The 26,500-nt window shown below is 39.3% G+C and overlaps 1 protein-coding gene across 7 annotated transcripts in view; it reads left to right on the top strand.

Annotated features, from left to right (window-relative positions):
- Window positions 1–26,500, top strand: part of lef1 (lymphoid enhancer-binding factor 1) — a 99,018-nt gene that overhangs the window by 51,979 nt on the left and 20,539 nt on the right. For all 7 annotated transcript variants that reach the window (XM_055204537.2, XM_055204540.2, XM_055204542.2 and 4 more), the window contains 2 exons: window positions 1,079–1,145; window positions 1,997–2,121. In XM_055204537.2, coding sequence (XP_055060512.1) covers window positions 1,079–1,145; window positions 1,997–2,121 — 192 coding nt within the window. The remainder of the gene's footprint in view (window positions 1–1,078; window positions 1,146–1,996; window positions 2,122–26,500) is intronic.

Raw genomic sequence — 26,500 nt, 5'->3', positions numbered from 1 at the left:
GTTTCAAGGTAGAGCTGCACGTGTTAACGACAACAAACTTGTTTTGTTGACGCGCTGTCCTAAAAAGCGAGTCATGAGGCCTTGTTTATCAATGCTTATTTAATACAATTATTTTTAACGAATAATAAAAATGCATTAATAATCATAAATTATTAGGGCTACTAATAATGATAAATTAAATTAAACATTATTAAAATTTAATTAAAAAAAAACTATTATTTAAAGAAAACCTGCGACATTTAATGCCACATAAATAATATTTTTGAAACTGTTATCTATATGTTCGTTTAGTTTTCACCTATTGTGATATTCTGTTCGATAGGCTACCTCTTTTAAATGAATATTTTAATTTAAATATTTTTTTTAATAGCAGAGTCCATTTATCTTTGTAAATTTTTTTTTAATGCAACAATTACATTTCATATAGAGGAAATAAAAATAACAATTAACTATTAAATTGAAAAAAAAATTAATCCACAGTATTTTGTTAACGTTATAGACGGTTTGTCAGAGCTGTGTATTTATGTAAAATTAAATTTTACATTTTATTAAGAGTGTGTGATTTATTTTGTACCGTTACTACTTGGTCTTTCATATCGAGTAAAATTAATTGAAGAATAATAAAATCCTCGGGCTGGTTAATGGAAATGTATTTCCTCCTGGCATCAATAGCATACAGGGTTATATCATGGCATGCTTAACTCCAAACTGACGGGCTGAATGTTAATTGGGAAAGCGGTGCAGATCTCTGACTCTGCTGGAAGGCGCCCTGAGGGAGCTGAACTCCAAATCCAGTTTATTTTCCGGCACCTCTGATTCACAGTGCAGAGGGAACAGGAACAGTTGCAAAGCTTTTATTTTCCTTCATAATAATACCACGTTTGTGGTCAAACACCACATCATAGAAAAAAAATCATTGTTATACACTCATGTTGTCTGTCCTTATAGATGCTTTCTGCAAATGATAAATAAACGAGCCTTTGTTTGTTATTTATAATATAATTCCCTCTGTGTGTTTCATCACTGACAGACATCAGAAATTAAGCTGTTAATATTTGTCTTCTACATTTTTGAACAGGCAGCTAGACAGTCCCAAATACCACCAGACTCTTATCATGACAAGCACAGGGACCATCCGGATGATGGTAAGTGGTGTCAACTTGAAATGTTTGTAATATTGTTCAGTTTTGGGATAAATAATTTTAGTGGTGTACACGGGTTCAAATACATTTTTTATGGTGTTCATGGTGTTGTTTCAAGGTAGACATTTACATTAAACATAACTTGTGTCCCTAAACATCCCTTAGCCTACTTATTATCAGTGGCTGGACATGTTTGCTTTTTTAAAATAATTGTTTCTTTATTTTCTTAAAATAAAATGCAATAATTTGATGAGCTTTATTTCATATTCAGTATTATTTATGATTAGCATTAGGAATTTGACAGGTCCATAGTCTGTTTGTATTTAACACGTAGTGACACGTGCCAAGGAAACCGGGAAGTACCCCATCTTCCTGTGACACTCCGGCGTCCAAACACATCGTCAGAGATGCTATTGTCAGGGGCAGCATGTTGCTGTGATGACCCGGAGTTCATTTGATCTTTGTTTGCACCTCTTGTCTCTTTACGCGGGGCAGGGCGATAGGGTCACAGTGAAGTGACTTGATTGTCTTTTCCCATTGTTCCCAGCTTGCTGTGAATTAGGATGCAAATTTTGGGTTTCAAACCCCCTCTCCGTTTTAGCTTCTGTGAGAAATGGCAGGCTTTCCTGTTTAAATTGTGCATCTTATGTTTAAAAAAAAAAAGTAGTTGTAGTATTGCTTTTTAATAAGGAAATCCCTTATTGTTGTTAATGTGCACAAAGGGACTTTAATTTTTCTTGTAGCTAGCATCTGCCGAATGCATGAATGTAAATGTAGAAAGCAGACTGATTTAACTTTTTAACTGTATAGAGATGCATATTTATGCATGTCTGGTTTGTTGTTTTTTCTTCCAGGCAAACTCCAAGACTTGTACAGCAAAGGACACTCGTACCCCAGTTACCCAGGATACATCATGATGACCAATATGAACAATGAATACATGAACAACGGCTCTCTCTCGCCTCCCATTCCCAGAATGGTGAGTTACCTGTTCGCTCTCCAGCTGGTGTGCTGTCTCTTTTATGTTTTATTAAGTTATTATCTTTTTTAAACATGGCTTTAAATCACAATTTTGTTTTAGCTTATAACAGCATATGGTTATGATGTGAGTTTCTGATTGGCTGTATGGCAGCGTCTGTGACTAATGCTGTGACCTATATCTAAGCGACTCTTTGGTATCGGTGGAAGCGTATTTCTCAAATCATCTATACGTTCTATCGTGGAGAACAAAGAAAATGAAAATTTTTCGTTGCTTTGAATAGACTATCGAATCCATAGGGAGAACACCGAAGTTGGCGACAGACGTTTGTGAAGTCTGGGTATTATTGTAATTTATACATGTGCGTCTTCCCTTTTTGGTTTCGTCCATCTTCTGCGCATCTGTCTCTTTCGTAATTATTCTATAAATCGACCACCGATGGGGGTGGGACGGATAAAAAATAAAAGATAGTGGATACGCTAGCAGCTGTCTGCACTAATCCTGTTTGGTAGTTTTTGTCTGGTGAAGATTCCCTGTTTGCCAGTTGACTGGTGCCTGGAAAAGGCGGCCGCTGCAGGCAGTCTGTGAGCCCAAAAAGAGAGAGAGAAAGCTTTCTCTGAGCTCATCACATCCATTGTTTGCGCAGCTTCTGTCTCCGCCTGAGACTAGTGTTTGGTGTTTCACCAATGTGATTAAAAATGATTGACCTGTAGTTTAATTTAAACGCATGGATACTTTTTTTCTTTATAGTTGCATGGGGTTGTTTTGTTTTTTCGATATTAAAATGCATAGATATAGATCTAGACTGCTTTGTTGCACAAAATTCAGATTATTTCAGCTTTCGGTCAGCAAAGTAGTGTAAGTAGAGCGTCCATGTAAGTACGTTGGGGTTTAAAACCTTTGCACTGCAAGTACATTTAAAACCCCCCAATAATAGCATTTTCTTTATACTCACTCGACAATGATTTCGCAGACGTGTTGCAGAATGTGCAACTCACCTGAATTTACTCCCTTTCTCGGCATGCAATAAAACCACAGCCAAATCCATTTCCTCCCCAACCTCCGTGTGTCTCTCACCATTGCAGTGGCTCAAATATTCGGACACAGTATCTCCAAGGCCTGGGATCGGTTTTCAGCGAGATCAAAGGCATCTCCCATCCCTCCCCTTTCATTCCCCCGAAGTTTGGATTGATTTCCATTGGCCATGACATTCCGATGCCTGAAGTTCTTTTTTTTGGCGTTGTTACCTGGTGAAACACCAGCCCTGCGATTACAATGCCCCCGTCCCACAGGTCAACTGCAATGACATGTGTGGCCGTTGGCATCGCGGCACCAGTGATCCATGAAAGCTGTACATGTTGCTGTAATGCAAAGCTTATCTGATCTCTAATGGACGACATCTGGAAATGGCATCCAGTGTTCCTTTGAGATCGCTAACTTGGGGTCAGCAGATAATGTTTCCAGGTAAACAGTGGGACTGCATTGTTTTTGGTGCCTGAGCTTTGAAGCTCTTATATTTTACATTTGGATGAAATGGCGAATTGGGAATTAGGACAACCTAGGAATTTCCTCCTTTTGAAACGATTTCCCTCCCTCTTTGTACTTTTTGTACGGTTTTGCTTATTTTTGTCCCTCTTCCGTGGAGAGTACGACGTATGTGATGGGATCTTGGATTGCATTGTACACAAAATCAGTTTCATATCCCCTCATTTTCCCTTTCTATATTTCAAATGGGATTATTTTAAAGTTTTATTGTGAAAAGAGTTTTATTGCCATTGTTGATGTGTAAATTGGCTCAGACAGAAATATGTAACGTTTTAATGCAGTACGAGCTGGTGATGATTTTCTATTCGCATGTGAAACAGTATCTTTTGTTGAAATTTATGCCTTGTAGGTGCATCGAATCTTTAGCAGGGCATGTGACCCAAAGCGATCAATGGGTTCGTCCCTTGTGTATCCCTTTTTGTACAATCTGTGACGATCACATTTTCTATTAAAGAAACTTACTCAATTGTAAATTTAGCTAAAAACAGGTAAACAAAGGCAATTTAAATGTCTCCTTAATTGACCTGCATAAAGGCCGAAGTATGGCCATTTTTACATGTGTCCACTTACAATGCGTGTGACGCAATTTTCATTATCAGAAGAGTGTGTGTATACTGTACGTGCACCGGCAGATTTTTGAAACCTTGCGTACATTGTACGTGTAGGTTGCGCATGCGTGTACAGGAGCAAGCATACGCATAAAAAAACTATACCCAGGGCTTAAAGGAATAGTCAATTTTCTTAAAAGAAAAATCCAGATAATTTACTCACCACCATGTCATCCAAAATGTTGATGTCTTTCTTTGTTCAGTCGAGAAGAAATTATGATTTTTGAGGAAAACATTGCAGGATTTTTCTCATTTTAATGGACTTTAATAGACACCAACAATTAATACTTAACTCAACACTTAACAGTTTTTTTCAACGGAGTTTCAAAGGACTATAAACGATCTCAAACGAGGCATAAGGGTCTTATCTAGCAAAACGATTGTCATTTTTGACAATAAAAATAACTAATATGCACTTTAAAACCACAATTTCTCGTCTAGATGCCCTGAAAGCATCAGCGTGACCTCACGCAATACGTCATGACGGTCACAGAGGACGAATGCGAAACTCCTCCCCAGTGTTTACAAGTGTGTTGAAAGAGGACCGTTCCTACATTGTTCTATGTCAACTGATACTAATTAATGTCTTTGTGTCAGTTTATTGTTTAAAATGGTCCGCAAATGTGCGTTTTATATATGTAACACGTGACCTCCCTACGTCACTACGCATTTACGTTGGGTCGCGCTGGACCGACCTAGACGGAAAGTTGTGGTTTGAAAGTGCATATTTTTAAATTGTCAAAAATGACAATCGTTTCGCTATATGGGACCCTTGTGCCTCGTTTGGGATCGTTTATAGTCATTTGAAACTCCGTTGAAAAAACTGTTAAGTGTTGAGTTAAGTATTAAATGTTGGGCTCTATTAAAGTCCATTAAAATTAGAAAAATCCTGCAATGTTTTCCTCAAAAAACATAATTTCTTCTCGACTGAACAAAGAAAGACATCAACATTTTGGATGACATGGTGGTGAGTAAATTATCTGGATTTTTCTTTTAAGAAAACGGACTATTCCATTAATTGTGAAAGAACAAAGCTGAATGTTTACAAAATTAACGTAATACTTTTTGTAGTGTGTTTTAAATTAAAAATCGAGAGATTTGTATGTTAAACAACTACTGTATTTCATTATTTTTTTTGGTAGGCAGAATATTGTTTTGCTCTCATATTGCTCAACAGCTACTGTAGGAGCTGCTGTCCATGATCTGTATATACACCATTCGGCCTCTGGCGGTGAGACTAGGGAAGAGCCAACCCAGTATACAAGCTTGCAGTCCCCACACTCGCTTTGCTTTGATGTGGGATGTGACGGATCTTCTGCTCGGCGTGGACATGCCACAGAATCACAAACCCCACCAAACCCTGGCTTTACCTAAAGAGATTTTACGCAGCTGGGTCTCCAACTCACCATCTGTGGCATTCAAGTAAACCACATTTCCCAGCAGCCCTCACTCCTTGCTTGTATTTTTGCAACATTTGGCCTTACCTTGCAATTTTGTGTGCTTGCAAAGTGTTGTTGTTTCTTCTCCGATGACCGTGTCCCAAATTAACCTCATTTACATTATAAACAGCACTAGTAGCGTTTTACCCATATGGCTACTAGTAATATTACTGCATACTTGTTATCTTCTGATGAGATCAAATAAAAAAGGCACCCCACACATGGCCGATAAAGAGTGGCCGTATCATCTGCTGTGCATGTCTGAGCACCAGCGTGGCCTAGACCTCGCACGTTTCGGCAGCCCACGTCCCTTTGAAGTGTTCTGGTACAGACCCAGGGTTTTTAAACAGAGGGTTATTGATACTCTGTTTACATCGACCGGTTACCACAGCCATATTGAATCCATGTGTCGGACTTGCTGGGAAAAAGGCTGGCAGTGTTGTTTGGTAATTTGAAATGGTTTGGCAGCGTTCGGCATTTCTGCCCCCAGAATATGTGAACGTTTTAATCTTTTTGGCGACCATAGAAAGATGATGATGTCATAAAGTTCAATGAAAACGTGCATAAGAAACATCTAAATCAAATTTTATCTGCCTGTGTGCAAACAAGCAATGAAGCTGTTTATTTATCTTTGCCCTGCCAGTCTTTCATAGCACATGGATATTTCAGACTCTTTATTGCTCCGCTATGTTGCAGCACCTGTTGAGGGGATTCTGAGGCCAGATTCAAGTGAAACGCAATGTTGTGTTGTGTCTTTGCGCCACAGTTGTCATCACTCGGTTGCATGTTGTGTCTTTGGGCCCAGCTGTGACCTCAGTCACCCTCCAGCGGTGCAGTTTTTATTTTGATAATAGTAGCAGCAGACCTTCATGTTAAGGTTGTTTATCTTTATTGGCTTCTTAATGTAGTTAAGTAGTATTTTTCTTACTACTTTTTATTGAACGTTCATGTTTATTTCAAGTGGCAACCTTCTGATCTCTATTGCGAAGCCAACACGGAAGTGACTTAAACTGCAATTTATCGACTGGCTGCTAGAGACTGGCTCCAAAAGGGAGTCAATCCCTATAGACCCCCATCTTAAAATGGCCAACTTTACAGAAGAAATTAATGTGTTTACAGCCTGGTACAAAAAGTGTCTATATAGTATATTTTGCCCTTCATGACAACTGTGAGGGGGTACATTTTTTTTTTATCTCATACGTTCAAATTATGGTAACCCTTAAAAGATCAGTCCATTTTCTTTAAAAAATCCAGATAATTTACTCACCACCATGTCATCCAAAATGTTGATGTCTTTCTTTGTTCAGTCAAGAAGAAATTTTTTTTAAAGGAAAACAGTCCAGGATTTTTATCATTTTAATGGACCCCAACACTTAACAGTTTTAATGCAGTTTAAAATTGCAGTTTCAAAGGACTCTAAACGATCTCAAACGAGGTATAAGGGTGTTACCGAGCGAAATGATTGTCATTTTGACAAGAAAAATAAAAAATATGCACTTTTAAACCACAAATTCTCATCTACCTCCGGTCCTGTGATGCGCCAGCGCGACCTCACGTATTTGCGTAGTGACGTAGAAAGGTCACATGTTACATATATGAAACGCACATTTGCGGACCATTGTAAACACAAATACAATAATTAGTATCATTCGACATACAACAACGTCGGAACGGTCCTCTTTCAACACACTTGTAAACACTGGGGTGTAGTTTCGCATACATCAATCGTGACTTCTTGACGTAATGACGTATTGCGTGGGGTCGCGCTGGCGCGTCGCAGGACCGGAGATGGACGAGAAGTTGTGGTTTGAAAATGCATATTTTTAATTTAATAATGACGGTCGTTTCGCTAGATGGGACCCTTGTGCCTCGTTTGGGATCGTTTGGAGTCCTTTGAAACTCCTTTGGAAAGACTATTAAAAGTGTTGGGGTCCATTAAAGTCCACTAAAACGAGAAAAATCCTGGAATGTTTACCCCAAAAAACACAACCTCTTCTCGACTGAATATAGACATCAACATTTTGGATGACATGGTGGTGAGTAAAATATCTGGATTTTTATTTTAAGATAAACGCCCTAATCCTGCATAATTGGAGGGGGCACTTGAGTGATGGGTAAAGTGCCACTGCTGTCACTACTATCAAGCTAGGCGGGAATGGTTTTAGCGACCAGCCACTTCAGCTTCACCTACGTCTCACCTCTGTATCCATTTTCGGTTATCCACGAGTGATGCACTGCCAAGATGGCGACGGCAGGCCCCGCCAACTGTTGGCTTCTAAAAAACTCTTCACAAACTTATGGGTGACATCACCCATATTTTTTACAGTCTGTGGTTTCTCCCCATTCTCTGTAATCTTTTTCTTATTTGTTAACTTCATTAATGCAAAAACGTCACCAACTCATTCACTCTGCTAGTATGAGGGATGTTCGGAAGTTGGGATTTCGTCTAAAATCCCTAGTTTATGGTGTAGACGCGTAAAGACGCAAACATTGTTGTCTCAAGGAACTCATTGATGAAGTGTCGAGGATTAAAAACTCATGTTTGCATGCATGCCTGCACTCAGCTCTGCTCTGAACTTCACATGCACTGCTTTTTTCTTGGCCGATCAATAGAGTCTCTGTGCCACTAGGTTGTGCCACTTTTTTCGAAGCTCATTATTTTTTTTGTCGGGCTGTTTGCGTGTGGGGTGTAAAAGAGCTTCACATGCTCCGTGGATCAGACGATGCTGAAATATTCATGCTCCCCGGTGTAGGAGTTTGGTAAAGGGCTTCTCTGAGTTGCAGTACAAAAGATGGCTCGCCACCAGGCTTTATTAGTTAGGCTGTTTAATGGTTATATGAATGCCGACTCGCACATGCTCCTCCTTCTGTGGTGCACATCAAACCGTCCCGTTGCTTCCAACCATTCCAGCTCATTCGGAATTCTCTCCCTCTGTCTCTGATTCAGTCATTCAGTCAATTTACAGAGGACGGGATTAGGGGGGGCTTGGCTATCAGCTCTTTTTGTGTGGTCCCGGTCATAAAAAACACCCTGTTCTTTGAATGCGAAAACAGCCTGTCTTTAATTTTTGGGGAAACTCGTAAAAGTTTGCCGCTCCTTTCATATCTGCCGCGGAATTGGAAACAAATGCTCCCTTTTTCGCTTGCCTTTGAACTGCCCAATTATGGAGTTGTGAAAATAAAAATCACTCCGTCAATCGTTCTTTTCTTAACTCTTTTCTGTCTTTCTCTAACTTTTCTTTCCTTTCTTTGTCTCTTTTTTTCTATCTTCACCCTCTTGTGCATAAGGTGTGTGTGTGTGTGTGTTGGGGATCAGTGATGTCAAAGTCAAAACCAAGAGCATTAAGAAAACTGGCGAAATGCAATCCAGCTGCAATCCGACATGACGTCGGAAAACGAGGGCTGTGGAGCAGAGAGCTACGGCGTATTCCCAGGGCGCACAACTGCTCGCGGCCTTGGCTTTGATCTCTTCAAAGCCTTCTGCCTCCTGTTAGATGAAGAGTCTTGGCTTTCTTTCGTGTGCGCTGGAGAGCGAGCGAGTGAGTGAGAAAGTGAGTGAGTGAGTGAGAGGAATTATAGGGGGTTGTTGTGTGTGTAAAAAAGAATGAGAGTAAGAGAGAATGAAGGAATTTATAAAGAAAGTGACATGCAGAAAGAGGTTATTTTTTATTTATGGGTCAAAATTGATCAGATTGTGAGAATAATTACACGCAATTCCCCGGATTTTGTTACCTTCTCCGTTTCTGAGGTCAGAATCCTGACTAAAGGGGAACCAGGGAGGGGCGAGTGAGGGGGGGCGACGGAGACAGGGGAGGTGGTGTTGAAAGGCAGGCTGCCCTGTTGCCATCCAGCAGAGCAGAAAATGGGAGCACAATGCAGTGATTACCCTTGCAGATGTCCCCATATTTATGCCTGCAATGTTTTGGTGGCGTAGGCGGTGGGATTGCTACGGATCTAATGAGGCCCCTGTATTGTCATGAAGCGTGTGCCCGGTTCTGCCCCCTTTGCAACCCCAGCACGCCCCAGCCTTTGGTCTTTCCCACGTGAGACTGTAACGCAGATACCATCCCGTCCCAGGTGGTGCATTTGTGAAAGATACACAGTTACTTAACATGTAGATGAATACATGCACGTGGTCACCTGTTGTGAGTTTTTTTTATTGGTCGTATCTAATATCTGAAGAGCAGCTTTGGCTAATCACGATGTAACATATTTTAACTTTTTGGTTATAAATTGAAGAAAACATCTGTCTCTTTGCCTTACCCTGATTTACAATTGTAAGGTTATTATAATATTTATTTATTTGGCCATTTTTGCCTTTATTTGATCGATAGTACTTGATCGACACAGTACAGGGTGGAGAGAGGTGTTTGGGATCGGCAAAGAACCTCGAACTGGGTCGCCAAAAGTGCGTCTGCACTACTGTATGTGCCAAAGTACTGCTCACTTCACAATCGGCTCTGACATAATATTAATTTATAAGTTGATATGAGGTAGTGTTTTTGACTAACTCATGTAAAGATGACTGTAAAGTACCTTGCAATTCTATTTTAATCCGAGGGGGTAGGGGTGGGCGATAAACCGGTAGACATGTAGGGCTGGGTATTGGCAAGGACCTCACGATACGATACGTATCACGATACACTACAATATGTTGCGATACATTGCAAAACTTTTTTTAATCAAAAATGTAAAAAAAAGGAGAGCTGAAAATGTTAACTTTTTAAGCCAAAGTGCTTCCACATGTCGGCTTTGAAGGCGGCAGGTGTTTTTAAAATTTCTGCCATTTTCTCACTCTCGCTAACTTCTGAGACATTGGTCGAATGGCCGTATATGAAAGACGATTGGACAGTGACAACTACAGCAGCGGCGGAGGAGCTCGTTTGACGCACACAGAGGGATTTGATGTGTTTTTTATATCGATAGTAGATATTTAAATATCGATACACTATCGTGGAAAAATGTATCACGATAGTTAGCTGTATCGATATTTTTGCACAGCCCTATAGACATGGTAGAAATTTGTCAACCGCTAGAGATTTTGGACTATCGTCTATATCGAGGTTACGCACCCACGTCACCCTCCTGTGCACGTGGTCACGAAAACGTAACGTTTGTACACGTATTTAAGCACCACACTTTTAAAACAAGTTATTTTAAGCCATTGAAACACAAACAACAGATCTATATGCGTGCGCTCTTTCTGTGTGTGAGGAGCGCGTAAGTCGCGCAACCGCTGCTGTTAAGCTTGTGAGCATTTTTCCGCTTTATTGGCCTTAAATACATATATGCGTCAAAATTCCCGTCTTTGCAGGTATCCTCATAAACACGACCATTTAGGGCTTAAGAGAAAGTGAACAGCTAAAAGAGAAAACGCATGTGTAACAGTAAATTGGATCCGGTCTTTGGTCTTAACTCTTTCCCCGCCAGCATTTTTCATGATTTTCACAAAAGTTTAATGCCTTCCAGAAAATGCTTCTTTTTAAATATATAAACATACAATATATGAAATAAAAGATCATCTGCTTTCAAACAAAAAATCTGTTTCATCCTACCTTCATGTGTTCTGTTTTAATCACCTCTCAAATATGTGTAGGTTTCTTCAAAAACACCAAATTTTGAGCAAAAAGCTGAGATAATTCAGTTTTTGTGAAGGACTTTTGATAGAGATCAGATGCAGAGCAATCTTTAAAACATACACGGACATACAGCTGTTTGCCCTAGGGCAATACTTCCGTTTTTTATAAATTGCGGAAGTGCGCCACCTGGTGGATAATAGCGGTATCGCAGATTGACGAAATAACTCGTCAATGGCGGGGAAACGGTTAAAGGGCAAGTTACCTAATTTTGCTCCTGCATGTTTATCAAACAGAAAATCTCTTACTGCTCTTGACTAAATCACTTTTCTACCTTAAAGGTGCAGTGTGTACATTTTAGCGGCATCTAGTGGTGAGGTTGCGAATTGCAACCAACGGCTCAGTCCACTGCTCACCCCTCGCTTTTGAAACGCATAGAGAAGCTACGGTAGCCGCCACCGGAAAAACATGTCATCGTTGGAACCAACTTAGTAAAAAAGTTTGTCCTTTAAGGGCTTCTGTAGAAACATGGCGGCACAAAATGGCAACTTCCACCTAAGGGGACCCTCGGTGTATGTAGATAAAAACGTCTCATTCTAAGGTAATAAAAACATAACGGTTCATTATAAAAAGGTCTTTATACACCTCTGATAATATAGTTTTGTATATTATTTTGCATTTCTGTCAAGAGATCCTTCTAAACATTACACACTGCACCTTTAAATTTAAAAAAATATATACATGCAAACATAATTATTTATTATCATTCCATTATTATTGACTGTTTTTCTTCAGAGAGCTTAAGTTTAGTTTGTTTTATCTTCTTTTTATGCTTGTATAACGGTTTTCTGAGAATTATGAAGATTTCTATGGTATTAAATTTTTTTAAAACAGAATAACCTTATTAAAACATAAAAACTCTACCGTGATACATATCGTTATCATGATATAAAATGAATCCTATCGTAATAGAAGATTTTGGTCATATCGCCCACCCCTACGAGGGGGTGATAGAAGCAAAAATTCAGTGATGGCAAATAAGACGTTTGCACTAAAATAAAACAAAATTTTATGTAATACTAAAAATCAGTTATCTGTCAATATCTTGCTTGTACGCTTAACCCTCAATGTGCTAATGTTTATCCCATAATCGCGGTTCGGGAGCCGTAGCCATTACGAGTGCACCGTCATGTCGGCTCATTGTTAATAAGGTTCATCAAACAAATTGACTGCTCTGCCCCTTTGATCTGATCTTTCATCTTTGAATCTGGCATTCTGCACGGCCGTTACTGATCTCCACAGGCCCGCATTGTGATGTTTTTTCGCAATCGCTAATTGATTTGAACCCATGTGGAGTGTGTTCATTTATCACTGAAGTGCCCTTCTCAGATGTACGAGCTATCAGATATGAGACCGCATATCCAAATGGACTCTAAAAGGGGTTTGCTGTATTTTTAGGATCTGCTTTTATTCATCCAAGAATCTCTCTCGCTCTCTCGTTGCTCGCTCGCTCTAGGTGCTGATGTTAGTCCTGAGGAGAGTAGCACTTTTGTTTACTTGTCTTGCTTGTTTGATGCTAGATGATGAAACTTATAAAAATACTCGGCAAGAACGCAGAGTTCGTCTCTGCCTCATACAATCTTTTCTCTGCCTCTCAGATGGTTATTAACTGCATCCTTGCGTCCCAGAGGAAGTGCATGTGTAATAAGGAAATGAAAATTTACAGCTTTGTTCAGAACCAAAGCGATGAGGGTGGGCCCGTGTTATGTCTGGGACGGCAAACGTGGGCTGTTGGTTTGGTTTGTTTGGGGAAGGACAGAGATTTTTACTGGGAAGTTCTGGAGTGACCTTACAAATTCATTTAGCATGTGTGAGCGTCTTACTCCTCAGTCACATTTGCTACAAGAAACAGCGACAGGCTAACATTCATTTTCAATGGGAGTGGCCTTTGCCACTGACAAGCGACGAGCTTGCCGCTGCGACGAGCAAGGTGGGGCCCAAATAGACAAAAAAGGTACACTATATGCGACTTTGTCGCTTGTCTCTTTCAAAAGAGGCGTTTCTATATCTGGTTGTCATAAACAAATAAGTAACATCCAATCCAGTAACTGACGAGAGACGGATGACATGAACTCCCCTGCTTCGTTCTCATTGGTAGTCGCTCCTGAATGCCGCTCGTAATTTGTATAAAGTTAAACATTTCTTTGTCACGTGACTAGACACGCCCCATCCAGTCGCCAACGGTTACTGTCGCTCGTGTAGCCAGAAGTCGCCAAGCTTCCATTGAAATCAATGAGATTGCGTTGCTCTGTTACTGCTAGTCGCTGCTAGTCTGAGCTAGTCTAGTCTAGGCTGTTTTATGCCAATGCAGAGCGATGCGATAAAGTGACTGCCAATCGGAGTGAAGGGGCAGCGTGATGTAGGTCAGTGGCTTGAGTCGAAGAAAATATTCAAGATGGCGAAAAAATTTGTATTTCTGTATATATCTGATAAGTTTGGCATGTTATCTTATATATTTTGTTATTTTTATCGAGAAATAAATGCTTTTAAATCAAAAAAACATTATTCTTGTAACTTAACAATACCTCTGAAATGACTTTTGATACCGCTTTTAGATACTGGCCAAGAAACGTCCATCAAGCGAGTGAGTGTCTTTCGGTGTCGCTCACTTTTTTAGCTAATGCGACTCTAGGGTTAAGGTACGCTCACATTATAAGCGACTAGCAGAGCGACGCGATCTCATTGATTTCAACGGAAGCTCGGCGACAGTGATCGTTGGCGGCTGGATGGGCGTGTACAGTTGCACGTCAAAGTTGAGAAATGTTTAATTTTATGCAAATTATGAGCGACATTCGGGAGCAACTACCAATGAAAACAAAGCAGTTGAGTTTACGTCATCCATCTCTCGTCAGTTACTGGAGTGGACGTTACTCATTTGTTTATGACAACCAGATACAGTATAGAAACGCCTCTTTTGAAAAAGATGAGCGACACACAGTGACAAAGTCACTTATAATGTGAATGTACGGGTGATTCTCATGAAAACTTGGTTTTAAACATGTCAAGCATGAAAATGTAAAAATTGCTTAAATTTACTTTTTTTCCCACCAGACATTGAAAAACAAAATCTGGAGTAAATGGGAACATTAATTTAAAAACGTTTACTTATCATTTAACACTTTTTGTAACATAATTCAAAAAATAAGTCCTAAAAAATCTCATTACCGCAACAGTCAGAAAACATCAACACTGACATATTTTCAAAATGACATGACAAACCTGAAAGAACTTAATTTGGAGATTCTGCACATGCATTTAAAATCAAAGTATTATGCTTCTATTAATTAAATTAACATTTAATAAGCATCTGTTGCGGTAATGATAATCAAAATGTCGTGTTAGCATTCTGACAAGACAATATTTCAAATTAACTGTAAATAAATGATCTTACCTGGTAGCCATCTTGAAGTAACTGGTCCATGTGCTTGGTCACTCAAAATCAAACTTTATTAAAATTCTGTATGTGTGCTTAAACTGTTCTCAAAAAGTGTTGCGGAGGATGAGAACATCAGGCATGGACACATCATTTTCCTAATTTTTCTTCATTATTATTATACATGAATATTCAGTAAATATTTTTTCTGTCATCTAAAGTAGTCTAGCAAAACATCCATTTATTTTTTTTCTTAATATTTTTGTTTTTATTTGATTAAATTACAACATAACGCATGTTCAAACACAGCCGGACACATTGCGGTAATGAGAATTTCAGCAGAAAATGGAGATAAAATTTACAATTATAAATTCTTATGTTGAAATCACACATTGTGCAAGGTAGAACACAGTATTGTGTTAATTCTGATGCTTTTTAATGTTACTATATTACACATTTTAAAGCTAAAATCATTAGTGCCGTGGTGTTTCAATGGTTTCGTGAGAATCACCCGTACAGTTTTACAGCACCATGCGTAGTTTTGCACCATAATGTCTCACTGATGATGTCAAAATTGCAGGTTGACATTAGGTGGATATACAAAATCAAATTATGTTTTGGGTTTTTTTCATTTTTAAAGATACACCCATCTACAGGCAAGTTATATTTCATACAAAGTCTAGACTTTTAATGTTTTTGATGATGGCATTCAATTCGAGCAGTTTAAACATATTTCAGGATTATTGACATGATTATGTGACGTGTTCATGATCTCATTTCAGGTCGAACATCAATTCAGAATTTCTTGGAAGTTTCGTCAACAGAGCACATCATCTGTATTTAAGTTTCTATTTGTCTAAATGACATTTAATGCACAAAGCGCAATGGCCTTTGCTCAATGGCCACAGGGTTCGGCTAATTTTGTGAATCTCAAACAAAAGCCATTTTTCTTTTCGTCAGACCTGATCTTGGCCCTGTTCCCGCTCCTGTCCCATTATCTCCGAGTTAAATCGCACAAAGTCTGGAAAACAAAGACCTCGTGCACGTTTACATACCCCGCCGCTCCGTCTAGCCGTGTTTGAACACGGCCGATGTTTTGTTTGCTTTAGCCGGGACAATAGTCACAAAAACTTCTTCAAAAAGTTTGGAACGGGGGAGGTGCCGTCCTGTGTGTGAGCCGGCTCTCGAGGGCTTGTTGAAGTGTTCCCCTACTTGTGTGTAGGCTGGGAGAAGTCATTTTGTTCACTGGGGGGATTATTGTGCGAATGTGTGCATTCTCAGACTGAAGGTTTTCGGTGACTGATGGTAAATTGAAAAGCAGTTGTGTTGAGGTTAACTAGTTAATTCCCTAACAATGTGGGAAGGACACATTTATACGAGTGGTTTGTTCGTAATGCAGCATTGTCCTACCTACAAACAGAACAGTGAGACAAAAGCTTCGTGTGACAAAAGAGCGAAGATTTATGGCTGTTAATATCCTTTAGGCTTATTAAGAGGTTTTTTGTGTTTTAAGACTGAATGATCTAACGAATAAGATTTTGAAGCATCGTCTTGTACTTTTGGGGTAAAAAAGTTTTTGTTATCTAAAGACATGTACTGTTTCTGTAATTCTCCTTTGTAAGTTGCCTAAAATTGATGCATACAATCCATATCCATATTATTACTCAATTTTTCCAGATTCAAGAATCTACGGTGATCGCTACCGATATTTATTCTAGCAATTAGTTATCGGTTTCAGTAGAGACATTTTGTATCTGTGCATCTCTAATTTTCATCATCATCATCATCTTGGTTACCTGGGAATCAACCCCATGACCTTTGCAACTACTACAGTAACCCCATTTACCTAAAATATCTTTAAAGAGCACCTATTATCCGATTTACAATTTTACTTTTCCTTTGGTGTGTAAGTGTGTGTTAGTACATGTAAACAATATGCAAAGGTATAAACCCCAAAGTAAAAATGACGCAGGTTATTGTCTCCAACGTAAATCTCTTTTATTGGACTACAACAAACACCTGAATTGTAGGCAACAGTTTACTTCATCAGCCTGTTGACGTGAACACGGCAGTAATTTTCATAATTCCACTCATTTTTGACTCTCAGCCTGTAAGTCGCCCATGTTTTTATATTTTAAGAAGTTACTACTGAATATTTAAAGGGACACTTCACCCATTTGCATTAAGCTTTGTAAGGGATAATGTAGAGGCAGCCGGTAGTTATCGGGAAATAAGCTTATTTTCCCGATAACTACCGGCTGCCTCTACATTATCCCGCTTATTACACGGCTACTTGTCACATAAGAAAAAAAACGGACATGAATATGAATTTGAAACATTTTATTGGCATATTTGTTTTAAATTAACATTTTTATCCTTCGCGAAACTTTGCACAGATGCATAAAATGATCGTAATACCTTATTAAGATCCTCTGCTTCATACTTGTCTGTCTCCATTTATTTCTCTTTTAGCCAGTCTTTGAGAAGTTTTAATGCCCATTCTGTATTTTTGTGTGTGTTGGCTTCGTAGCTGTCATGATCTATTTTGTCAAGTTCAGTCTCAGTAAGCTCTCTGTCTTGTCGTTGTTCGTTCTTCTATCCACTGTTTAAATGTATTGTTTTTTTTCCGTACATGTTAAAATTAATTTTCCATTCTTAATTGTGGTTGTCCAGTGTTTGTCACAAGATGGCGCCAAACAGTAATCTTTATTGGTCTTTATTGGCGCGGAGCGATTTTAATCGTACAAGTAGTACCGGCTATGCGTTATTACTTTGGAGCGGCTATTATTTGAAAAGAACGAACCTGCAAATGTCTCAACTGACCAATCAGAATCAAGCATTCCAGAGAGCCGTGTAATAAGTATAGTTTGAACCCCAGTCATGTTTTTGAATGGTCGTGCATTATTTCCTCAGTTGCCGCTGAGACAGGAGAAATACAGATTTCAGTGTTGCACTTCCTTCTTTTAATGATGTAAAAATCATAATTTTGCATCATTGAAAGCAGGAAGTCCAATATCTTTGTTGATGGGGTGAGACTACAAAAACCCCTCTTCTCTGTCAAATAGGCACCAAATTTTAAATGTATGTTACATTTCGACTACAAATATGACGCACTTTCAATAATGATTAATGTTTCTACGGGTGAAATGCTCCTTTAAACCATGATTCAAACACGAGTTTTGTGCAGTGTAGAGTAGTGCTTGTTGTTTGTCGTTTCTACAATCACAAATGCAGACACGGTTTTTTGTCCTTACCTTACTATAACATCTGTAATGTTCGGCATAGTTGATCGATTAGCGTGGTCATCTGCATTTTCTGGATCAGATTTGGTTCGTATTGATACGGTAGTTAAGACAATATTATCTCCTGTCAGTATTGCATTGGGAGCTAATCTTTAAAACATGGAAAGGAGCATCACATTTCCGGCTGATAATAGAGGTATTCAGGCCAATCATGACAACATACTGGTTAGCTGGCCAATCAGAGCCCACCACGCTTATTTATACCCTAAACCATGCAATTACATTACACCAAATACAGCAAATAACAAGGGCTCTTTAAAAGAAGCACCCAAGCCATATCAAGCGATCAGAACATCATAGACTATTTTATTTTTTGACTTGATCCCATAAATAAACTGCACATCAAACACACTAAATATTACTCACATTATTATTAAATGCATAGCAACACCCTGGCAATCACCCACAACTTACAACAATCATAATTGTAAGTTTTGCATCCTTACAATCAAGTTTATGACGATTTCTATGAGTTCGGGTGCTGCATTTGGTTTATTTAGGTTTCTCATATAGGGTTTGTGGGTAACCAACGTATTGTCATGTTGGTCGCAAGATCGAAATAAGACGCAGATGTTGTATAGTAACTGAGACCTTGATGTTCTCCAGCCATGCCGATGTTTATGAAGTGCTCGGAGCAGAAAGCCACATCTTCTGCTATGCAAATGAGCTTTCTATGTAGAATACTGTCTCTTTTTTTATCCTCCCCCTACTCTGCTTTCTTCTCATCTCAATCCTCAACTCTGGGAAGCTTTGGCTTTGTTGCTGCCTGTGAAACTAGGTCACTACCCAACATCATCTAAACTACCCAGTCCGTCTTATCTTGCAGGTACGGTTTGAATGCTAACGTACATGCGTGTACCACCTTGTCACAGCTTTACTCAAATATTAACCCGATACCAGCAGAGATGGAACAGGAGGGAGGAGATTGTTGCACCTCTCCATCACAAGGACCCCCATAGGGTTCATTCTCCCCTCACTGCAAGTTCCTCCCAAATCCAGAGTGACACTCATTTGCACACTGTATACCTGTGTGAATGTGCCGATAACATGGCGTGTGCATCCCACCGTTAAAATCTAGTCCCTGTTTTGAATCAGTCATCACTCACTTGCACTTGCTTTCTCATTTCTTTGAATTATAGCCATATTGAAGATATTCAATTCTTAACAACCATTGTGAGTGCAATATGATTACTTTTGCCATGTTTACTAGGGCATTGCTATTATGTTCATTTTGCAGGCACTTGCATTTAAAGTGACCTGCAGTGCATTAAAGGTACAAACCAATGAATCGTGCACCCAGCATGTATTGTAGTTGGCAATGTAATTATGTCTGCATTTCAGCTTTCCAGAAATAACTAAGTGGGATCCAGGGCTGGCTTAGAATGAAAGGAAGAAATAAATATTCATTCATATGCTTTCTGAAACCACAGCACACTTTCGACAACGCACGTAATGGCGTAATGTGTGCATGGCGGGTGCGTTTGGTCAGTGGGGGCGCCGATACCTGCTGGACGGTCTTCTTTGGCAGGAATGCATGACCTTTTGATGGTACTTTGAAGTGACCAGGCCTGCTGCGATAAATGAGCCAGGCATAAGCAGCGAGGTTGAACGTGCCGCGGGATATCAAGGGTCTCTGCCAAACTCTTACAGTAGCTTGTAGGTCAGACGACCAATCAGAAATGTAAACGCAATCTGTCAGGTGGCACCACAACCCAAATCTCTTTTGAAAGCATCTCAGCTGAAATATTTTTTAGTATGTTAAGGTTTTCAAAAGTGCATCGTCAGCTTATTGTACTGTTTTGGGCTTGTTTGATGGTTTGTGTCTGCATTACATGTGCTGGTGATGTGGTTTTCTGGTGTTCATGGGAGAGATGTTTGATGTTTGCTTTTGTGTTTGCCAATAACAGATCCACCTGTGCCGCTGTCAAAGTTTAAAGGTGTGGCAAAGTTAACTTTTTGAGATTTGAGAATTACAAAAATTTCAGTAGCTACATTTGTTTTAAAACATTTTTGGTAATGATGTGCTATGTCTTATTGTACAAATTATTTTTTTATAATACTGTAAAGATTTTGGCATATAGGCTTTGTTTTTAATATTATTATTTTAAAGATTTGTGTTCAATTTATATTGTTAATCATTTGCGAAAAGCAAGTTTTTGTCGCCTCTACTGCGTCTGGTGGGAACGCGCAGTAAGACTGTTACCGCTGTTATCCTCCGACTTTCATGAAGTATGGTTCATTTGTAGTTGGTTAGTATTGCGTATTTTTGGTGTAGTGTAGTGTTTATTTTCTTCTTTGTTTTGAGTTGGTTTAGTATTTGGTGTTTTGTTTTGAATTTTTTGTTAGTTAAGCTTTTTGGGTATTTGGGGTGGTTTCACAGACAGGGATTAGACTAGTCCTAGACTCAAATTAATGTAAGAGCTGTCCAAACTGAAAACAACTTGCATTGACATATCTTAAAATACATCAGTGCTCTTTGTTTTGCCTTAAAAGTAATGTTTTTAGTAAGTCATGTTTGTTTAAACTAGTTATATTTCCTAATTAAACTAATTAGGAATCCCTGTCCGGGAAACCGCCCCTTTATATTTGACTTTATTCTGTGGTTTGTGATGCCTACATGATCAAACACCAACCTTAACAGTGCTTTTAAAAAGACTGCAGAGCATCACGAGAAAATAGGGTGGGGATGTCTCACTTTAAAGCCCTAAGGCCAGGCTTTCCTTCATTCGTCCCACCTCCTCTCCCCATCCCCATCTATTCCTCTCTTCGTGCTCTTGTTTGTATCATTACCTTGGGCGTGTGACATGTGCCACCAGAGCTCTTCATTAATTGGGTTTGGTTACATTAAGCCCCAGAGCCAACAGACCGTCCTGCCAATATTACATTCCACTTATAACCCGTCACTATAGACTTGGTCTTTAAGTTGTTTGTAGTTGGGTTGCTCTTTTACTGGGGCTTTATGGGAGCCAATATATCGAATTGAGTGGGCTGTGTGTGTGTGTGTTCACCTTTTGTTATTTGAAGGTCACGCATTCTTACGACTATGAGTACGAACACCTGGCCTTTCCTCGGAGGGTGTGTGGGGCGAGAACTGTTTTGGCCAGTAATGCTGGGTGTGTTTCTATTCAGTATTGAATCTTCTTTTGTGGAATGCTAAAATTGTTTAAAATCTAAAGCAAATCGTCTTTTACAATTTTTCTTTTCTCTTCTTTTATAGCATACTCAGATTTTTCTGTATTGGTCATTTAAAGGAATGTTCCAGTTTGGACACTTGAGACATAATGTTGATTCGCCATAATGTAATGTCTGAATATCCAATCTTTGAAACTTTAATGTTTTGTTTCTTTAATGACCAAGATGGATCTGTTACTATAAATTCAAACCTAAAGGTATATGTTTTAACTTGCTTACGCATGCATTCATTCTTTAATTTTCATTCTCTCTCTCTCTCTCTCTCTCTCTCTCTCTCTCTCTCTCTCTCTCGCTCTCTCTCTCGCTTTCTCTCTCTCTCTCGCTTTCTCTCTCTCTCTCGCTTTCTCTCTCTCGCTCTCTCTCGCTTTCTCTCTCTCGCTCTCTCTCTCTCGCTCTCTCTCTCGCTCTCTCTCTTTCTCTCGCGCTCTTCTGTATATTGGATTTTGTATCTGTCATTTGCTACTTAAGTTTCCGACTCCCTGAATGTTTGCAAAACACCTCACAATCTTTTACGCAGTGGTTTTATTGTAGCTGGAGGCGTGAAGAGTCCTCATTGCATATAAATTACAGTAGAAAGGAACTGATTATTATAAAGTCCCCCACCACAGAAATGAAATAATTGAGTGGATGATAAAGGGCGGGAGGTGCGGGGAAAACATTTGTGGGGTAACGTCAGCAGTGTTATGAAAGTGTGGAATGGAGGCTGTCTAACTAGGCTGTTTCGTGCTGGCAGATAGTTGAAGTAAACTGCATCAACAAAACATAACATTTGTTTCTTTTAAAACGTTACTGCTTTTGTCATGCGCGATTCATTACTTTGTCCATAAGAAACTTACTCTGCCACAAAACAACTTGATTTTTAATTGATGTCACCAACTTTCAACGAATAAGATTCATGTCCTCTTTAAATCCTCTCCTGTTTGTTTTTAAAAAAACATGACAAAAATAAAATCTGTACTTAAATGTGTAACATTTATACACTGAAAAAAAATTGTTGGTTCAACTTAAAAAAGTTGCCTGGTTGCTTAAAGGAACACATCACCATTTTTCAATATTTTACTATGTTCTTTCCTCAACTTAGACAAATGAATACACACCTATGTTTTTTCGGTGCGTGCACTTAATCTTTGTACAGCGCCTCGTGAATGTGTTAGCATTTAGCCTAGCCCCATTCATTCCTTAGTATCCAAACAGGGTGGAATTCAGAAGCCACCAAACACTTTCACGTTTTCCCTATTTAAGGACTGTTACATGAGTAGTTACACAAGGAAGTATGGTGGCACAAAATAAAACGTGGATAAAAAATGAGAACTATATTGTATGGCGGAAGAGCACTTAGTTTGTAGTGCTTCGACCTCGGCGCGCAGTAACATCATCACTCCTGACTACTGCCCCTCTCGCTCAAACTTTCGTCAATATTACTGCACCCTAGGGATGTAACGATTAATTGTGTGTCCCGTTAAAAATGCCTGTCTGAAATTGATTCTGAATCACTACTACGGCATTTGGTCAGTAGGAAGTCCTTATCAATCTAAAATCATTATGAGTCAGAGTTGTTTATAACGTGCACTTAAAAAAGCAACACTCGTTCAACAAAATCGTTCAAAATATTCTTTATTATCATGAAAATACCTAAAACAATCTGAAGAACAGCGATATAAATATTCCTGTAAACATTTCCTGGAATAGCGTTTGTAATACTACTTCTTCTGTGGCACAAATGGCGTTTCTGCACGAGAGCGCCCCCTGGCTTTTGGATGTGCCGTGATTTCACCGTAATTCATTATAATTCATTCATTGAGAAAACGCGCATTTGCACGGTTAATCGTTGCACACCTACTGCACCCCAGGTCGAAGCGCTGCAAACTAAGTGCTCTTCCGCCATACAATATAGTTCTTATTTTTTTATCCGCTTAAAAAATCGCCACGTTTTATTTTGTGCCACTCACAACACATTCACGACGCACTGTACAAAGATACAGGGCACACATTGAATAAAGATAGGTATGTATTAATTTGTCTAAGTTGAGGTAAGAACATACTAAAATATTTTCCTTTTATTCAACTTAAAAATATTAGTTGACACTACATTTTTACACAACTTTGGATGAACTAATATTTTAAGTTGAATCAACTCAAAATTTTAAGGCGGCCAGGTAACTTACTGTTTTAACCTGTTGAACCAACTTTCTTTCATGTGTACCTTTCCATTTCTCTTTGCTGATTAGTTAAATCAGTGTCATTTATGAAATGACCATTTTGTCTCCAAACCAGCTGCACCCAATTGCGTCGCCTGCCGCTCTCAACCTTTCTCTCTCTCCTCTGAATTTTCTACGGGCCCTCGGCCAGCTTGCGTTCTGCACAATGAAATTCCTTTTAAAACCACATCTGACGGGCTCGAGAGGCAGGCTTGGCCAGACCTGCTTATAAAAATCTAAATGGACATGCTTCTTTTCAATTGGCACCGCCTCTCTGCAAATATGAATAGAAAGACCTAAGCCTATTATTTTTCTTCATAATAAAAAAAGAGTAGGGGTGGGTGGAGGGGTATATGTCGGTGCTATATCCTGCCTGTGAAAATCTGTCCCCTGTGAGATCTTGGGGATAATTCACCATGGCACCATCTGACCTGGTTCCTGTGGTCACTCAGGGTGTCCGGCCACTTCCTGTTCGGGTTGGGCGAAAGTGTTTTTAGTTTAATACGCTGGGTAGGGAACCGGGTGGCGTGGCTTGTACCACCTGGAAATCTTTGAATGGCCTTGAGTGGTGGTGGAAAGTGGCTGTGTGACTTTTATTTAAGACCACGTAAAGCCAAACCCCTCCCTTGGAAAGCCTGTATTTTAAATTTGAAATTTATTTCCTTGTTTCCCTTCCAAAAATTGAATGTATTTTGAGGTTGTGAAAGGTTGTGCCTCAGGCCCATGTGAATTGCAGTCTCAAGGTTCCCTGCTGGATTTTTTACGGGCCGCTCGGAGATGGCAGTTTATTAAGAAGTTGAGAGAAATGGGTTCTGACAGCCGCAACAAAGAGACAGAAAAGAGTTTTCGATCGAATAAGGTAAAACGCAAAGCGCCAGCTCCCACTTTTGATGGGTGCCTTAAATCAGGGGCTATGTATTTACACTGGAGGTGAATTATTATCATTTTTATTATTTTTTTGCTTGTGCACTTCTGTTGTTTTGATGTCTAGTTTTTAGGATATCATCCCCTTTCTTTTTCTCCTTTTCTTTGAGACACAGGCTAGAGGCTTAAGTTAAAAAAAAACACTATGCCTGTCTCTTATCTCGCTCCTGGTGGGAAAGCCAATAAGAGCGGAGAGGCGTAAAATGAAGGCGGGGGTGAGGATGCTATCAAGAAGCCCCGTCTCGGTGGTTATTGCCCTCGAGTCACTTTTTAGTAATGAGGGCGAACCAGGAATAAAGTTTCTTTAAAGGTTGGGTAATAGTGACTAGCTATCACCTTTGATTGAATCTGATTTAATAGATTCTAAAAAAAAAAAGTATCCATGTATAAAATCTGTGTCCAAAAATATATATATAATTTAAGTAATCCAATTGTATCCATTTAAAGTTGCAATCCTTAACTTTTATTGATTCAAAATAAACAAAAATTTACGGAAACAATAAATTTTCTAAAATTTTCTTCTTATCCCGTTTCAGAACTATAAGCTTGTAATAATGATGAATAAGTTGAGCTGTCAGGTTGGATTTCACAGCAAATGTCAATTGTTTACAAATAAAATAATCTGCAATTACACGTTTGAAACAGAGATGGCGATAGAGAGGCAAAATTACAGATTGCAGCTTTAATATACATCTTTGAAACTAAATAATTGTTTGTCTTGCTTAACTAGTTGTTATACAAGTTTGCATATTCGCATAACTTTTCTGTTAATAAAGGACCTAAGAGTGTCATTGAAACCACATATGTGGCTCGCTGTTAATTTTTTACCACGCATTTGTATCAGTTTTGGTGAAAGACCGGGTTATTTAAACAATTTTTTGAATGCAAAATTTGTGGTGGCCGCCATGACATCTCAGCATGTGAAATGTTTTCTGGTAAAAAAGCCATTTAATTCAAAATTCTGTCATCATTTACTCTGTTACTCTGTATGTTGTTAAAAACCTGTATACATTTATTTTTTCTAATGAACACAAAATATATTTTGATTAATGATGGTAAGCACACAGCTGATTGTAACCATTGACTTCCATAGTAGGAAAACAAATATTATGGAAGTGCTTACCATCATTTATCAAAAGATCTTCTTTTGTGTTCATCAGAAAAAAAAAGTTTGTAACCACGTAACGGTACATTCAAACGGGGTGAAAGCATTAACGCTTGACAGAAGGCTTGTCTGTAGGGTGGCCAACAGCCAATCACAGTGGCCGCAACATATGCTCCGGTCTTCCATAAACGTAATTGGCTGACTCCGCCTAGGTTATTTGCATACGCGATCTGACGCAGGCGTTGCCGCTTGAAAAGTTGAGAAATGTTAAACTTCTGCCGTGAGCAACGGCAGTGACGCGGCGCAGACGGATCCACAATACAGTTCGGCAATGGATGACGTCACCCATCGGAAGCGAAAAGGAATCGGAAGCGTGAATGCTTACGCCCCGTGTGAACGTACCGTCAGGATAAGAAAATAAAAAAAATTCATTTTTGGTTGAACTATCCCTTTAACATCCCTATCAGTCTCTCTTGGGTGTGAAAGACTCCAAAATAATCCCCCCCATCCACAGACACAAACAGACACATGCTTCCCGCTCCGTGGAAGTAGCGTGTCTGCCGAAGAAATTGCACCCCACACCTGCCTCTAACCAATTAGCCGGCTGGGAACGGCAACCTTTGCTCCCGAATTAGGACGAACTGCTCATCCACGCCTGCGGGAGTTTTGCGGGCCATTCCTAACCTGCCTGGCAAATTCTGTGATTAATGATTCAGAGGCGCGTTTAAAAAATTTAAGGAACCTTTAGGGAGGCGTAAGGATAACTGCACTCAATAACCCAGTATTGTTTTTGTATGTAGTTTGACGCCCCCTACTCAAAGGGACGTTGGTACATCATCAGCAAACCATGTTAGGGAGACATTCGCCAAATTTTTGCGTGTCTTCCACCACGTATAGTTGATCTGGCTCCTGTCAAGAGCATTGCTTTGTGAGTCAGCTCAGAGTTGCGTGTGTGTCAAGTCTACTGGTGACGTTATTAACCCTGCTTAGTTCCACCGCAGACAGCCGGAGCTCTGTAATGAACTCCCTTATTCACTGACTAATGACTCCCTTTGAT

The sequence above is a fragment of the Misgurnus anguillicaudatus genome, chromosome 3 (genome assembly GCF_027580225.2).
Source record: "Misgurnus anguillicaudatus chromosome 3, ASM2758022v2, whole genome shotgun sequence".
Taxonomy (NCBI): domain Eukaryota; kingdom Metazoa; phylum Chordata; class Actinopteri; order Cypriniformes; family Cobitidae; genus Misgurnus; species Misgurnus anguillicaudatus.
The sequence above is the reverse complement of the archived record's forward strand: the minus strand, read 5'-3'. Positions and strand labels throughout refer to the sequence as shown.